Raw genomic sequence first — 15,933 nt, 5'->3', positions numbered from 1 at the left:
CTTTGACTGCACGAAGCCCATCGTCCCTGCTGTGGCCGGTGGGCGACGTGGCTTCTGTGTCCCTTCCCGGCCTGCGCTTCTCTAACCCGTGACGCGGGGTGTAAGAGTTGCAGCCCCCCGGGCTGGAGCAATAGCACAGCGGGGAGGGCGTTTGCTTTGCACGCAGCCGACCCGGGTTCGATTCCCAGCATCCCATATGGTCCCCTGAGCACCGCCAGGAGTAATTCCTGAGTGCAGAGCCAGGAGTAACCCCTGTGCATTACCTTGTGTGATCCAAAAAGAAAAAAAAAAAAACAAAAAAAAAGAGTTGCAGCCCCAGTGGAGCAGAGACCAGGATGACAATGACAGCTGGGAATAATCACGCTGGACAAGATCTGAGTGTTAAGGAACAGGTCAGGGATTCTCTTGATAACTGTTCAGTATCAATATTGCAAACCACACTGCCAGCAGGAGAGAGAGAGCAAGAGAGCGAGAGAGAGAGAGCGAGAGAGATAAGAAAAGCACCTGCCATAGAGGCAGGCTGAGGGGTAGGGAGGGACGACAGGAGGGAACCTGGGGACACTGGTGCTTGTGGGGGTCCCGTCCTGTCCAGCAGAGAGGACCCTTCGTGGGGCTGAGGAGGGGACGCAGCCAAATGAACAGATGCAGAGCCAGAAAGCAGCAAGAAAGGGGAAGAGAGAGAGAGAGAGAGAGAGAGAGAGAGAGAGAGAGAGAGAGAGAGAGAGAGAGAGAGAGAGAGAGAGCGTTTATTCTCCTGGCAGTTACAGTATTTATACCTCTCTGCTGGGAGGAGGTGGTATGCTATGCGTGCCGGGACCCCCATACAAACAGTAGTAAAATGCAGATCAGGCATGGGCATCGGCTAGTGAGAAACACATGGCGAAACGATAAGATCAGTAAGATCAGTGGTGGCAACCCTGTTACAGGGAATTTAAGCAAGCCTCTGCTTGATCAGAAGGTAAGAGCCAGGCTCTGTTTTACTTAGGAGATAAGAGCCAGGCTTGTAAAGTGGCTCCCTACAGGTGCTGGGAAATGTACCCTGGTGGAGGGATGGGTGTTGGGACACTGTCTGACTGAGATCCAATCATGAACAGCTTTGTAAGGGTCTATCTCACAGTGAGTCCATAAAAAAGTTAAAAAAAAAAAAAAAAAAGAGTTGCAGCCCCGGCCGAGCTCCCAGAATCTGCTGAACGAATTAAATGAGACTTGGAGGAGCCCAGCTTGTTTGCTTGGAAGAAGTAGGGGAAAAAAACCAACAAACACGTGAGTCCATTTTTCACATAATCACTTAAGCGGGTGTTTTCTGGGCTCAATTCCTCCCCCACTGTGTGTTCAAGTTCAGAGCTTAACTCTCAGGAACAATCTAATTTCCTTTCATTCCAAGTTTTTGGCAAGACCTGACTGTACACCGGCCTCCACCAGACCCCCCCCCCAACACACACACACACACACACACACACACACACACACACACACACACACACACACATGCACGCACCCATAATTAAGAACAAGCACCCCTAAGAACAAGCACCCCACACAGATGAACTGAACTATGGGTCACCCTTTCCCCCTCTCACAGCCCCCGTCTCCCTTTGGCGGACCCTAATTAACAAGCAATCAAATGATCTTGCTCTTTGGAAAGCTGCTTTTGCTTTTTTCTTCCCCCCCACACCCCCCCGCACCCCAACACCAAGTCGAGCTGGGCAGGCTGGGGCCCGGCTCGCCAACAGGGGTCCTAATTAAAGGCGGAGGATATATTATGAAGCCAAGCTGGGGACGCGGAGCCAGACATTACAGCCGCCTGTTACCAGGAAAATCAGCGCAAATTAAGACGCAGCCAGACAGAGAGCAAAGCCAGCTGCCCTCGCATAAATCACGGGTGCTCAGGGGCCCCGCGAGCCCTGGAGACACATAACATTGTGGAATTAAGCGGATCCAGCCTCCGTTTATAAAGAATTTTAAATAGAGGGTGAGGTCTATTGTGGCCGGTCTCTAAATTGCTATGTGACCGGAATAAAAACGCTCTTTGTTCCATTCATAATTTGGGGGGGAGGAGGTGGGAGGAGGTGGAGGGGGGGCAGTCTCGGCTGTGTTTGGCACCGTTTGGGGTCAGGAATCGCACCCAGGGCTCCCACATGCCAAGCCTGCACCTCCGCCCCCTTCCCGGAGGAGCGGGCTCCCAGACCCTCCATTCATAAACTCGGGGCTTGGCGGGGGGACTGGCCTTTTCCAGTTCGTGTGAGAGAAACCGGAGCCGCTCGCTCGGCGCTTTCCCCGCGCCTCCTGTGAATGGGCCGGCTGCTCCGCGCCTGCCTGCTGGGGGTGGAGATCACCCATACACCCTCCCCGGCGAGCCACGGGGCTCAGAGAGCAGCCCGGAGCCAACTTGCTGCGCGTGTCGGCCCATACGTGCCCCAGCAACCCGGGCATGCTCTGCTGAGGCTTTTTGCAGGAATAAAAGGCTTCTGACCCCGCTGGAGTGGCAGCACAGCGGGGAGGGCGTTTGCCTTGCACATGGCTGGCCCGGGTTCGATCCCCGGTATCCCATAGGGTCCCCCCAGCATCACCAGGAGTGATTCCTGAGTGCAAGGCCAGGAGTAACCCTGTGCATTGTTGGGTGTGAGAAAGAAAGAAAGAAAGAAAGAAAGAAAGAAAGAAAAGAAAGAAAGAAAGAAAGAAAGAAAGAAAGAAAGAAAGAAAGAAAGAAAGAAAGAAAGAAAGAAAGAAAGAAAGAAAGAAAGAAAGAAAGAAAGAAAGAAAGAAAGAAAGAAAGAAAGAAAGAAAAGGTTTCTGACCGCTGAGTTTCCTGGGAGCCCAGGACCTTTGAAGCATTCCAGGGCGCCTCAGGGATCCCCTGGGCGGGACCCTTTGTCCACTTCTACATCCCTGGGCAGAGCAGAACCGTCTGCACACCCCTGCACTGGCCTTTGCACTCCTGGCCAGGAATTACTCCTGTGCAGTGCTCAGGGGACCATATGGGATGCTGGGAATTGAACCCAGCTTGGCCATTTGCAAGGTGAATGTCCTACCCGCTGTGCTATCACTCCAGCCCCCAAGTATTTTGCATTGTTGGGTCACACTTGGCAATGCTCAGGGGTTCCTCCAGGCTCTGCACCACTCAGGAATGACTCCTGGCGGTGCTCACGGGGGCCATATGGGATGCCGGAGATCAAATCCAGCTCCACGGGGGCTGGAGTGATAGCACAGTGGGTAGGGCGTTTGCCTTGCACTCGGCCAACCCGGGTTCGAATCCCAGCATCCCATATGGTCCCCTGAGCACCGCCAGGGGTGATTCCTGAGTGCATGAGCCAGGAGTGACCCCTGTGCATCGCCGGGTGTGACCCAAAAAGAAAAAAAAAAATCCAGCTCCACCTCGTGCAAGGCAAACGCCCTCCCTTAGCTATAGCTCTGGCCCCAGGGGGTTCCCATTTCGGAGATGAACAAACTGAGGCCTGACAAAATTGGAGGGCGCTCATCCGGGCCCGGAAGAAGGTCCAAACGAGGGCTAGAGCACATGCTCTCCGCTTTGGAGCCCTGGGGTGCATTTCAGCACCATGTCAACCCCTGAGGACCAAAAGGAGTGACACCCCCCCAAAAAAAAAGTGAAGGGGGGAAATCCCGGTGACCCAGAGCTGGCCAGTGACAGCAGGCGGGCTGGTTCCACGTCCCCAGTGGTGGCGAGCCACACGCTGCTGGCCTTCCGTGGAGGGATCCTAGAGTCCTCGAGCTTCAAGGACAGGCGCATCCAGAAGCACCGTGCCCTGGGCCGGCTGCGGTCTGGCCCTTAGGCCTCCCCGGCGAGGGTGGTCCTGCAGGGGGCCCGCCTCGCCCTGTGGGGAGAACAGGCGGGCCGTGGGGAAGCCTCGGGCCAGGGGCGTGGGGTGGGAGGGTCAGAGGCGCCCAGGGAGCAGGGCAGGAGAGGAGACGCAGGGCAGGCGGGAACAGGGCGGGAGAGGTGGGGGAGATGAGGGGTGCGGCTGAAAGCTGCGGGGGAGAGAGGGAGAGGAAGTGCCGACGCCCCCTTCCTGCAGGAGTTACGTCAGCCTTGGCACTGAGTGGCATCCAGACCGCATTACTCAGGTTGCCCCTTACACCTGGTCGGCACAGAGGGCCTTTGTCCGGCCCGGGAGGACAAACGCTCAGAGGCTGACCTCTGCCCTCCGCGGCCTCCTTGGCAAAGCTGGCGGGGCCGGCGGGGGCACCTCACGCTCCAGAAGGAAGCATGACTGTTGGCCCCTCACCAAGTACCTCCCTCTCTCTCTCCTCTCTGTCTCTCTCCTCTCTGTGTCTCTCTGCCTCTCTCTCTGTCTCTCTCTCCCTTCTCTCTCTGTCTCTCTCCCTCCCTCTCTCTCTCCTCTCTCTCTCTCCTCTATGTGTCTCTCTACCTCTCTCTGTCTCTCTCTCCCTCCTCTCTGTCTCTCTCTGTCTCTCTTCCTCCTCTCTCTCTCTCCTCTCTGTCTCTCCTCTCTGTCTCTCTGTCTCTCTCTGTCTCTCTCTCCTCTCTGTCTCTCTCTCTCCCTACTCTCGCTCTCTGTCTCTGTCTCTCTCCCTCCTCTCTCTGTCTCTCTCTCCCTCCTCTCTCTCTGTCTCTCTCCCTCCTCTCTCTCTCTGTCTCTCTTCTCTCTGTCTCTCTCTCTCCCTCCTCTCTCTCTCTCTCTCTCTCTCTCTCTCCTCTCTCTCTCTCTCTCTCCTCCCCCCACCCCATCCCGGTGAGGTCCTTGACCTAGATTTCCTTATCTGGGAAGGAAGGGAAACAGCTTGCGGTGACAGGCATTAGACAGGGTAATTCCCAGGGCTGGTAGCTGACAGGCCCACGGCAGCACGAGGTAGGTGGCAGCTGCCGTATTTGGTTCAAGAAGGGTCTGCCGAGGGAGCACAGGGATTCCTTCCTGCTCCTCTGTCACTTGTCCCTGGAGCCTGTCAGCCAGCGGGGTTGGCACCTCACACTCAAACGGGTGTGACCTGAGAGCCCCTCGCAAACATACGCCTGTCCCGGGTCCTGCATTCCTGGGGAACTCGGAGGAGTGGGTGAAACACACGTGCCGTCCAAGGGGGGAGGTTCCCCCTGACTTAGAGGAAAAGGGCGAGGCGCAGAGTGAGGCCGGAGCAACAGTACAGCGGGGAGGGCGTTTGCCTTGCACGCGGCCGACCCAGGTTCTATTCCCAGCATCGCATCCCATAGGGTCCCCCGAGCACTGCCAGGAGGAATTCCTGAGTGCAGAGCCAGGAGTAACCCCTGAGCATCGCTGGGTGTGACCCAAAAAGAAAAAAAAAACAAGGGAAGTGCGTGTCCCTGATCCAGAGTCACACGGACAGGACTCAAGTCCTCTGGCTTCAAGCACAACCTCTGCAGTGCCACACGTGGGCTACGCCGAGAGCAGTTCCAGCGGCGTGAGGAGCAGAGAGAGAGAGAGACGGCTTCAAGGGCTGGAGCGCGGGACGGCGGGAGGCGTGGGCGTGATCCCCAGCACCTCGGGGGTCCTGCAGCACTGCTGGGCACGACCCTGAGCACAGAGCCAGAAGAAGCCCCCGAGCACCGCCAGGGGTGGGCCCCTCCCCCACAACATAGAAAAGAAGGATATTGGATAACTGGGGGCAGTGGGCTGGCGGCTGTCCTGGTTTGCACCGTGAATGTGACCAGATTTGGACAGAGGGTCTCTGCCAATGTAAGCAGATTGTGTCCCACCCCCAAAGATGAAGATATCTCCCTGTCTCTCCCTCGCTCTCACAGACACACACAAAGAGACACACACACTGATATTCACACAGAGACACACAGAGACAGAGACACACACAGACACACAGACACACACAGACACACACACAGACACACAAAGACAGAGACATACACAGACACAGACACACACACACACACACACACACACACACACACACACACGGCTGAGGTTGGAAGTAAGCATTGAAAACCCGGGCACACCCCAGGCTGCCGCCGCCCCCCCGCCCCCCGCATTTCCGGGAGCAGCCGCCAGCCCCCCACGCTCCTCGGCTGTCCTGGGCCCATCTGTGTTGCCGTGAGCCACCTCCTTGGCAGGAACCCGTCGCCAACAGGGCCGCTCCTCGAGAGGAGCTGCCGGTAAGGCGGAGGGGCCCCTCCTGGCCGCGAGGGTGAGTCACGGTCTCCCAGAAGCCGCTCTCGAGCCAAGCCAGGCGTGAGGAGCCCTCGGCCCCCGGGGCCAGCGGGCCACAGCCTGGCCCGGCCACTGTCCCCGAGGTCCCACAGGGCGCGTCTCCCCGAGGGCAGGGAAGGCAAGGGTGCCGTTCACCGGCTGTGCCTCCCCCCCCCCCCCCGGGCGCCCCTTTCGTCCCCTGGAAGGAAGCACCCGCCCCCCTGGGCCCCTCGTCTCCCTCCAGCTAACGACGAAACAGAAGCGAGAGCGTGTGGCGACCTGCTTCTCTCTCGGGACCTGCCCTCTGCTCGGAATCAGTCCCCCCCCCCACCCCGCCCCGTGCCCCCGGGGGAAGTGTGGGGTGACTTCTTGTTTGATTGATGCCAGGGACCGAACCCAAGTTGGCTGCGTGCGAAGCAAGGGCCTTGTCCTCTGGACGCTCGTCCCTCCAGCCCCGGGGCGACTCTCCGCGGGCACCGTGCGAGGCTGGTGACTCGCTCCTGGGTCAGGCGGGATTGAGGGGAAACGTCCGCAAAGCGCGGGCGTGGAGCACAGAAGCAGAAGGGACAGTCCAGCTGCAGGAGGCGGCGTCACTGTCCCCCGGGGCGGCGGCCGGACACCGCGTGAGCCCCGGGGGGCGGCAGAAACAGACTCTCGCAGGCCAGGGGGGCCCTGAAGCCTCGGGGAGATGCTGCCAGGGGCGGATCCTTCTGGAAGCTCCTGAGAAGTAGTGCTTGGGGGGGGTCCTGGCTGGTAGAGCCTTTGCCCCTCGATCTTGCCTCCATCTCCAGGGCCCCTTGTCCTCTCTGAGGACTCTGGTTATAGATTTGGGACTCCCCCACTAAATCGAGTGGGGGTGGGGTGGGGTGTTCAGATCTCCGGCTAAGGACATCAGCGCAGGGCAGGCCCCGTCTGCAAAGGCTCACATTCCGTGTGGTCGGCTCAGATGCTGGTCACCCCCCTGCACTTCCGGGCTTTGCAGTAGCTTTACTTCCACTGGTGAGAATCATTTCAGCCGTTCTATTTTATTTTATTTTATTTTACTTTGCTTTTTGGGTCACACCCAGCCCAGCAATGCACAGGGGTTACTCCTGGCTCCGTACTCAGGAATTACTCCTAGCAGTGCTCAGAAGACCCTATGGGATGCTGGGACCCTATGGGATGCTGGGATGCTGGGACCCTATAGGATGCTGGGAATCGAACCCGGGTCGGCCGCGTGCAAGGCAAACGCCCTCCCCGCTGTGCTACGGTGCCAGCCCCAGAAGGTCACATTCTGTGAGGTCCCAAAGAACATGACGGGGGGCTCTGGGGTCCCAGCTGAACATGAGCTGGGGGTGTGAAGTCCCAGATGGCTGGGGGTGCTCTTTCATGCGACATGAGGTCAGAGGACTGAACAATCCCCACGACAGAGCCACGGGGGCTGCCAGCAGCACCCAAGGCATAGAGAAAGCAGCATGCCTGGACACCGCCCCACCCAGCAGGGCCGGGAGGAGAACCCCCCGGAAGCTCTGATGCAAGCTCCCTTCCACCCCGTCCTGTGTCCTAGACGGGAGAAGGGGCGAAGGCTCGAACCCAAACAAGCATCAGCAGTTTGGTCCCTTCCAACTCACACACCTTCAGTGTCGGGGCAGGGGGCCCTTTGGAGTTAAGTGCTTCCGGGGACCCTGACCCCCCCATGAGCCCACAGAGGGTCCCTGAGCCCCAGGGAGCATCTTGCTCACTCACAGAGGCTTGCCTTCCTTCCTTCCTTCCTTCCTTCCTTCCTTCCTTCCTTCCTTCCTTCCTTCCTTCCTTCCTTCCTTCCTTCCTCCCTCCCTCCCTCCCTCACCTCACCTTCCTCCCTCCCTCACCTCACCTTCCTCCCTCCGCCACCTTCCTTCCTTCCTTCCTTCCTTCCTTCCTTCCTTCCTTCCTTCCTTCCTTCCTTCCTTCCTTTCTTCCTTCCTTTCTTCCTTCCTTCATCCTTCCTTCCTTCTCTCCTTCCTCCTTCATTCTTTCCTTCCTTCTTTCCTTCCTTCCTTCCTTCCTTCCTTCCTTCCTTCCTTCCTTTCTTCCTTCCTTCATCCTTCCTTCTCTCCTTCCTCCTTCATTCTTTCCTCCCTTCTTTCCTTCTCTCTCACCTTCCTTCCTCCTTCCTTCCTTCCTTCCTTCCTTCCTTCCTAACTTCCTTTTTCTTTCTCTTCTTTCTTTCTTTCTTTCTTTCTTTCTTTCTTTCTTTCTTTCTTTCTTTCTTTCTTTCTTTCTTTCTTTCTTTCTTTCTTTCTTTCTTTCTCTCTCTCTTTTTGGGTCACACCTGGTGATGCACAGGGGTTCCTCCTGGCTCTGCACTCATTAGTCCTGGCAATGCTCGGGGGACCCTATGGGATGCTGGGAATCGAACCTGGGTCAACTGTGTGCAACGCAAACGCCCTCCCCGCTGTGCTATCGCTCCAGCCCCTCTCAGAGGCTTTTGGCAGACACTGCCCTGAACATTCCCCCCACACACCTCACCCCCGATGCCCCACCCCACGTGTCCACCCCTACTCCCAGGGTATCCAAAGCTCCTGGCCCCAGGCTGTCCTGGGTCACCCCTCCTTCCCCGGGCCCCGTCTGCCCCAGGCCACTGACCTCTGAGCACAGGATGAGGATGCCCATTTCTCTAGGGGGGCTGGGGTCGGGGCCACACCTGACAGTGCTCAGTTCTTACGCCTGGCTCTGAGCTCAGGAATCAAACCCGGGTCACCCGCAGGCAAGGCAAGCGTCCGGCCTCCCCCGCTATTCTCTCTCTCTCCAGCCCCCGGAAGAAGGGTTTCCCGGGCAGAGCCTTGGGTCCTCCTGGCTCCTGCCACAGGCACAGTTAAGTGCGACAGACAGGATGGGGAGGGCAGGGACGGGAGCGACTGCAGGAGGCTGTGCTGGCCTCGAATGCCGACCACAGGAGGCTGTGCTGGCCTCGCATGCCGACCACAGGAGGCTGTGCGGGCCTCGCGTGTCGACCTCAGGAGGCTGTGCGGGCCTCACATGCCGACCTCAAGAGGCTGTGCGGGCTTCGCATGCCGATCGCAGGAGGCTGTGCTGGCCTCGTGTGCCGACGTTCCCAGCTGGCGGTGAGGCTGAACAAACAAACCCAGAGATCTGCCCCGGGCCCGCTCCCTGCAGGAGAGTGAGGGCGGGGAATCCCCGGGGTGCCGGCTGCCCACCCCGCCCCCCGGACTCACCTCATCCCTTCTGCGGCCAAGCGGTCCAGGTGTGCCGTGGCCCCAGTCGTGGCCCCGTTGGCTCCCAGGTCCCCCCAGCCCAGGTCATCGGCCAGGATGATCACGAAATTCGGCGCTGGTCTTCTCCTGTCTCCAGGGAAGCAGAAGTCTACCAGGGGGTAAAGACACCCCAAGAAACTGCCCCCCACCAGCACAATCTTCAGAGAGAGCCAGCCCATGGTGGGAAGGGTGGGTCCCTGCTGGTGAATGAAGCGACGAGCTGGGCACAGCTGGCGTGCGGCCCTTGGAAGGTGGGAGTCTGGCAGCGGCGGCTGCAGCGGGGACCCAGTGGAGGTGGCAGCTACCGGGGTGGTGGCAGGCTCCGGGAACGAGCCTCCGCCATCTAGAATCCCAGCGCCCGAGCCGCAGGTAGCTGGTCACCCGACGTCTCTCTTCCTCCCCCTGCAGCCCCGTGGGAAGGCGGGCTGCGGGCAGCGGCCACACTCAATGTCCACAGCAGCACCTCGGAGGGCGCCTCTATGTTCCGGTCAAAGCGCTGGGCCCGGATTCTCACATCTGCAGCACTCCTGGCCTGGCCAGCCGTGCCAGAAACCCCAGCTGCCCCGCACCGGGTCTCCGAGCCCCGATGGCTTCCTGGAACATAAACAAGACAAGGGGACGGTTAGAACTGTCGGGAGGAGGGGGGCTGGAGCCATAGCACAGCGGGGAGGGCGTTTGCCTTGCACGCGGCTGACCCGGGTTCGATTCCCAGCATCCCATAGGGTCCCCTGAGCACCGCCAGGAGGAATTCCTGAGTGCAGAGCTAGGAGGAACCCCTGTGCATTGCCGGGTGTGACCTGCAACAATGAACTGCTGGGAGGAGCAGGAGAGATCGCTGGCCTTGCACAGGACCGACCCGGGTTTGATCTCCAGCACCTCATACGAATCTCTGAGTCCTGCCAGGCACAATCCCCGAGTCAGGAGTAATCCCTGAGCCCTGCCAGGTATGACCAAAGTAATTTTTTTCTTCACTGTATCACTGTATCACTGTCATCCCGTTGCTCATCGATTTGCTCAAGCGGGCACCAGTAACGTCTCCATGGTGAGACTTGTTGTGACTGTTTTTGGCATATCGAATCCACCACGGGGAGTAGCTTGCCAGGCTCTGCCGTGCAGGCGGGACACTCTCGGTAGCTTGCCGGGCTCTCCGAGAGGGGCGGAGGAATTGAACTTGGGTTGGCCACATGCAAGGCAAACACCCTACCTGCTGTGCTATCGCTCCAGCCCAGTTTTTTTCTTAATTAAAAAAATAATAATAACCCGCCAGGAGAGTGTTTTCTTGGGGGGCCGGAGGAATGATGCTGTCAGTGGTGTTCCAGGCCCTTGTCAACTGTGGGCTTCTTCAGCTCGGTGGGGGGGCGGGGAGAGAATCAGCTCTGTGGAAGTTCTAACGCCACCCCCAGGGCTTGGCCCCCCGACCCAGGCCCTCACTCTCTGCGGGGATGAGCGTGCTCAGACCCTGTTCCAGGGCGAAGATCTGCAGCCACCACGGAAGCCTCTCACGCCCACCCCCACCCCACAACGGCCGTCTCAGAGGCACAAATGAGAAACGCCCTGTCCACGGCCACCCCCTGCCCAGGGAGAGCCGGGTGCGGGGGAGAGAGGGCGGGATCCCTCACGCCAAGGCACGGTTCTCTCGGTTCACGCTGCAAACCAGCATTTCCCTCCAGAGATCTCGGTAGCGATTAATCTGGAGGGGGGGAAAAATCATAGTAGAGTGTAACTCCAGGCCTCAAGGGATAGGGGATGGGCCAGTCCCCCTTGGGACCCTGGAGGTCACGCCCACAAACTGCTTCCAGGCTGCTACTTAAGCTCCTTAATGGCCACGGTCCAGAGACACACAAAAGAATCTCCAGCCGAGCAGCTCACTGCAGAGATTTCTCCAGACCCTAATTATGTAAAATTTTAGAATTCCAATAGCCACGCGGCATCTTGTGCTATTCAGAACAAGCAACACAAAAGAGATTATGGAGGGAGATTCTCTGCCATAGAGGCAGGGGGTGGGGGGGATACTGGGGACCTTGGTGGTGGAGGATGTGCACTGGTGGAGGGTTGGGTGATCGATCAGTGTGTGACTGAGACTCAAACAGGAAAGCTTTGTAACTATCTCATGGTGATTAAAAGAATAATAATTCTGGTTATAGCACAGCGGTTGGGCGTTCGCCTTTCACATGGCCGTCGCGCATTCGATTTCTCCGCCCCTCTCGGAGAGCCCGGCAAGCTTCTGAGAGTATCGAGCTCGCTCGAGGCAGAGCCTGGCAAGCTACCAGTGCGTATTGGATATGCCAAAAACAGTAACAATAAGTCTCTCAATGAGAGACGTTACTGGTGCCCGCTCGAACAAATCGATGAGTAGCGGGATGACAGTGACAGTGACAGTGACCGTGAAAATAAAATTAATATTCTGAATTTTAAAAAGTAATGTAGAGGGGGCTGGAGCAATAGTACAGCAGGTAGGGCGTTTGCCTTGCACGTGGCCGACCCAAGTTCAATTCCCAGCATCCCATATGGTCCCCTGAGCACCACCAGGAGTAATTCCTGAGTGCAAAGTCAGGAGTAACCCCTGAGCATCACTGGGTGTGACCCAAAAAGCAAAAAAAAAAAAAAAAAGTAATGTAGAGTTCATGCCCAATTCAATCGGCCTGATCAATGGCTGAATAAACGGCAGTACTCCTACATTTAAAAAAAATCACCACAGTAGAGTTTACTTGGAGACTGTCGAGGAACCCAGTTGAAGGTTCTCCTGATATTTGTCAGGGAAAGCATGATCCCCAAGTGCTAAGGGAGGGAGCGGGCGGGGAGGCAGGGCTGCCACCTGGGTGTGTGTGGAACCTGGATTTGACTCCTGACTCCACACAATTGCCACGTACCGCAGGGCTAACCCTGGGGGTCCCTGAGCACTGTGGAGGGCCTTGGTGGTCCCTGCATGTCTTGCATGCAGCTGAGTCCAGTGCATCCTTGGCACCACAGAGAGTCCCCTGAGCCTTGCGGAGTGCAGCCCTGGAGTGACCGAGTACCCCCAAGTACCCGGGTCAACCCCAGCACCACGGACGACACTGGGCAACACCCCCCCCCAAGGCCCTGACAAAGAAACACCAGTTGGATGAGAATCACAGCAAGGGGCCACCAGGACACCTGAGCCTCAATTGGGTCATAAAGAAAAGGGCTGGAGAGTACAGTGGGTAGAGAACCTTCCATGCCCATGGCCGGCCCTAGTTCAATCCCAAGCAGCACTTGTGGTCCCCAAAGCTCCACGAGGAGCAACCCCTGAGCACTTCTGGGGTGGCCCAAAAATAATCAAACAAAGGGAAAATACAGAAACAACAAGCCAGATTGAATACAAAAGTTTTTTCCATCGCAGATTGCAAGTGGGAACTCAACATGCAGAATTTAAAAAAAAGCAGAATAAAACGGTATCCTTCCTAAAATACTGCTAGGCCTAGGAGCTGAGTCATGCAGGAAACCTCGGCTCAATCCCCAGCACCACAAGGTCCCCTGAGCACTGCTGATGTGACCACACACACACACACACACACACACACACACACACACACACACACACACACACCAGACATATTAAAGAAACACCAGAATTCACAATCACAGAGAAAACACAGATAGGAAAAAGCCCACAGTCTGCACGCAGGAAGCCCCCATCAATCCTGACACCCCAGGGCCCCCCAAGAACAGAGGCAGGTGTGGCCCCAGGCCAATCCAAACCAAATATCTGAATGTATAAGGTTCGTAAGGAGTACACCAGACATTCCGGACCCAAGGAAAAACTTCGGTGGCAGCACTCGGAGGCCAACCCATGTAATCCACCTAAATGACCATCAAGGTGAAGCTGCTGCGGTCTCCCCTCAGTGGGACACCCCTGCGCCCGGGAGCAGAGGCCAGCTGGCCCCTCGGGACAGCATGGGTGGCCCCTGACATGAGGCGTGCTCAGAGACAGAAAGGGAGGACATAAAGAACAGCTCCTGGATGGCTCTGTGTGTGGAATATGAACCGTTCAAGCAAATGCATTGGCAAGAAACATGCGGCTGGGCTGGAGCGATAGCACAGCAGGGAAGGTGGGGCGTTTGCCTTGCACGTGGCCGACCCGGGGTTCAATTCCCAGCATCCCATGTGGTCCCCCAAGCATAGCCAGGAGTAATTCCTGAGTGCAGAGCCAGGAGGAACCCCTGTGCATCGCTGGGTGTGATCCAGAAAGAAAGAGAAAAGGAGAGAAAGAGAGAAAGAGAAAGAAAGAGAAAGAGAGAAAGAAACAGAGAAAGAGAGAAACAGAGAAAGAAAGAAAGAAAGAAAGAAAGAAAGAAAGAAAGAAAGAAAGAAAGAAAGAAAGAAAGAAAGAAAGAAAGAAAGGAAGGAAGGAAGGAAGGAAGGAAGGAAGGAAGGAAGGAAGAAAGAGAGAGAGAGAGAGAGAGAAAGAAAGAAAGAAAGAAAGAAAGAAAGAAAGAAAGAAAGAAAGAAAGAAAGAAAGAAAAGAAAGAAAGAAAGAAAGAAAGAGAGAAAGAGAGAAAAGAAAGAAAGAAAGAAAGAAAGAGAGAAAGAAGAAGAAAAGAAGAGAAAGAGAGAAAAGAAAGAAAGAAAGAAAGAAAGAAAGAAAGAAGAAAGAAAGAAAGAAGAAGAAAGAAAGAAAGAAAGAAAGAAAGAAAGAAAGAAAGAAAGAAAGAAGAGGCAGTTAGACTCGAGGAGGGTTTCTGGTGGGTTTCAAAGGGAACAGGGCAGAAAGTGTGAGGAACGAGCTGGTGATGGGAAGGGGGTGTCTTCTTGGCGATCCGGGGATCTGGGTGGAGAGAATGACAACAATTGCATGCATCAAGAAGTAGGACGCCTAAGTCCAAATTTTCCATCAAGTTGTCTTGGAAGAGATTTGAAAAAATGTTCCCAGATCTCCACTGAACAGCCAACCCGAAAAAGGAATTCAGGAGAACCTACTTGAAACGTATGGACCCACTTGGGGGCTGTTCTCCAGGCATGCATCCTGCCCTGTGTATAAAGAATGCCCACCAGGGGCTGGAGCGGTAGCACAGCGGGTAGGGCATTTGCCTTGCACGCGGCCGACCCGGGTTCGATTCCCAGCATCCATAGGGTCCCCCGAGCACTGCCAGGAGTAATTCCTGAGTGCATGAGCCAGGAGTAACCCCCTGTGCATCAACCGAGTGTGACCCCACCCAAAAAAAGAATGCCCAACAGCCCGCCTGGCACACAGCCAACCCGGGTTCAATTCCCCAGCATCCCATAGGGTCCCCCAAGCACTACTAGGAGTGATTCCTGAGTGCAGAGCCAGGAATAACCCTCTAGCATTGCCGGTGTAACCCCGAAAGCCCCCCCTCTCCCAAATCAAATCAAATCAAATCAAATCAAGAATGCCCAGCTAGCAAAGCCAACCAGCTGGCACGACAGCCAAGCCATGCGGACGACCTTCAGAGATCCCAAGGATGCGTTCTTAATCCAAAGGAAAGCAGGCCCAAGTAAACAGTGATGGGCAGCCGGCGGGGGTCAGTGAATCAGCGGTTCAGAAAGGCCAATTCTTCCCTTTCCAAAAGGAGAGTTATTTCAAATTCAATTAGACTCAACCGGCGTGTATTTGTTCCTGAAGTCCCAGAGGCGTCTCTTTCGAGAGGAAAGAATTTCTCCAGAAGGCAGCTGCCCGGGCAGCACGTGCTGCGCTGCCGCGCAGAGGCAGGCCCGTGCCCTTGGCGTCCGACCAGGGGCGCCTTCCTTCCCAAAGCTCCTTACCGCAGAGCCGACAGTGGCCTCATTCATCCATAATCCATTTTGGAATGACCCGATACCTAAGACTTCGGTGGGGCGGGGTGACCCGATTCATTCAAGAAAGAAGTAAAAATGAAGGTGGGGCCGCAAATGAACAAGTTAGAGGCGGAAGTGATAACACGGCGGGGAGGGGCGTTTGCCTTACATGCGGCCGACCCGAGTTCCATCCCCGGCATCCCATAGGGTCCCCTGAGCACCGCCAGGAGTAATTCCTGAGTGCAGAGCCAGGAGGAACCCCTGAGCATCGCCTGGTGTGGCCCAGAAACAAAACAAAAAGGACAGGTTATTCTTTTTTTTGGGGGGGGTCACACCCAGTGATGCTCAGGGGTTCCTCCTGGCTCTGCACTCAGGAATCACTCCTGGCAGTGCTGGGGGACCATATGGGGTGCTGGGAATCAAACCTGGGTCGGCCGCATGCAAGGCAAACGCCCTATCCACTGTGCTATCGCTCCAGCCCCAAGGACAGGTTATTCTTAAGAGGTCTGTGAGAAAAACATTCCTTAGAGAATTGTATTTCTTTATAAATTTATTTATTTATATAAATTTTATTTCTTTTAATTAATTATAGTTTTGCTGCAGGTTAACTTGTGACCACTCAGTTCATTTTTAAAAATTCTCAAGGGGCTGGAACCATAGCACAGTGGGTAGGGCGTTTACCTTGCATGCGGCCGACCCAGGTTTGATTCCTCCGCCCCTCTCGGAGAGCCCAGCAAGCTACCGAGAGTATCCCGCCCTCACGGCAGAGCCTGGCAAGCTCCCCGTGGCGTATCTGATATGCCAAAAACAGT

At 56.3% G+C, this 15,933-nt stretch overlaps 1 protein-coding gene across 1 annotated transcript in view; it reads right to left on the bottom strand.

Annotated features, from left to right (window-relative positions):
- The window catches only part of LOC101541287 (arylsulfatase G), a 64,793-nt gene extending 54,853 nt beyond the window's left edge, over positions 1 to 9,940 (bottom strand). Inside the window, 1 exon segment of the mRNA XM_055131053.1 lies at positions 9,329 to 9,940. Coding sequence (XP_054987028.1) covers positions 9,329 to 9,546 — 218 coding nt within the window. The 5' untranslated portion in view covers positions 9,547 to 9,940.
- Positions 9,941 to 15,933: the final 5,993 nt, after the last annotated feature.

The sequence above is a fragment of the Sorex araneus genome, chromosome 3, assembly GCF_027595985.1.
Source record: "Sorex araneus isolate mSorAra2 chromosome 3, mSorAra2.pri, whole genome shotgun sequence".
Taxonomy (NCBI): domain Eukaryota; kingdom Metazoa; phylum Chordata; class Mammalia; order Eulipotyphla; family Soricidae; genus Sorex; species Sorex araneus.
This window is presented reverse-complemented; position numbering and strand designations above follow the sequence as displayed.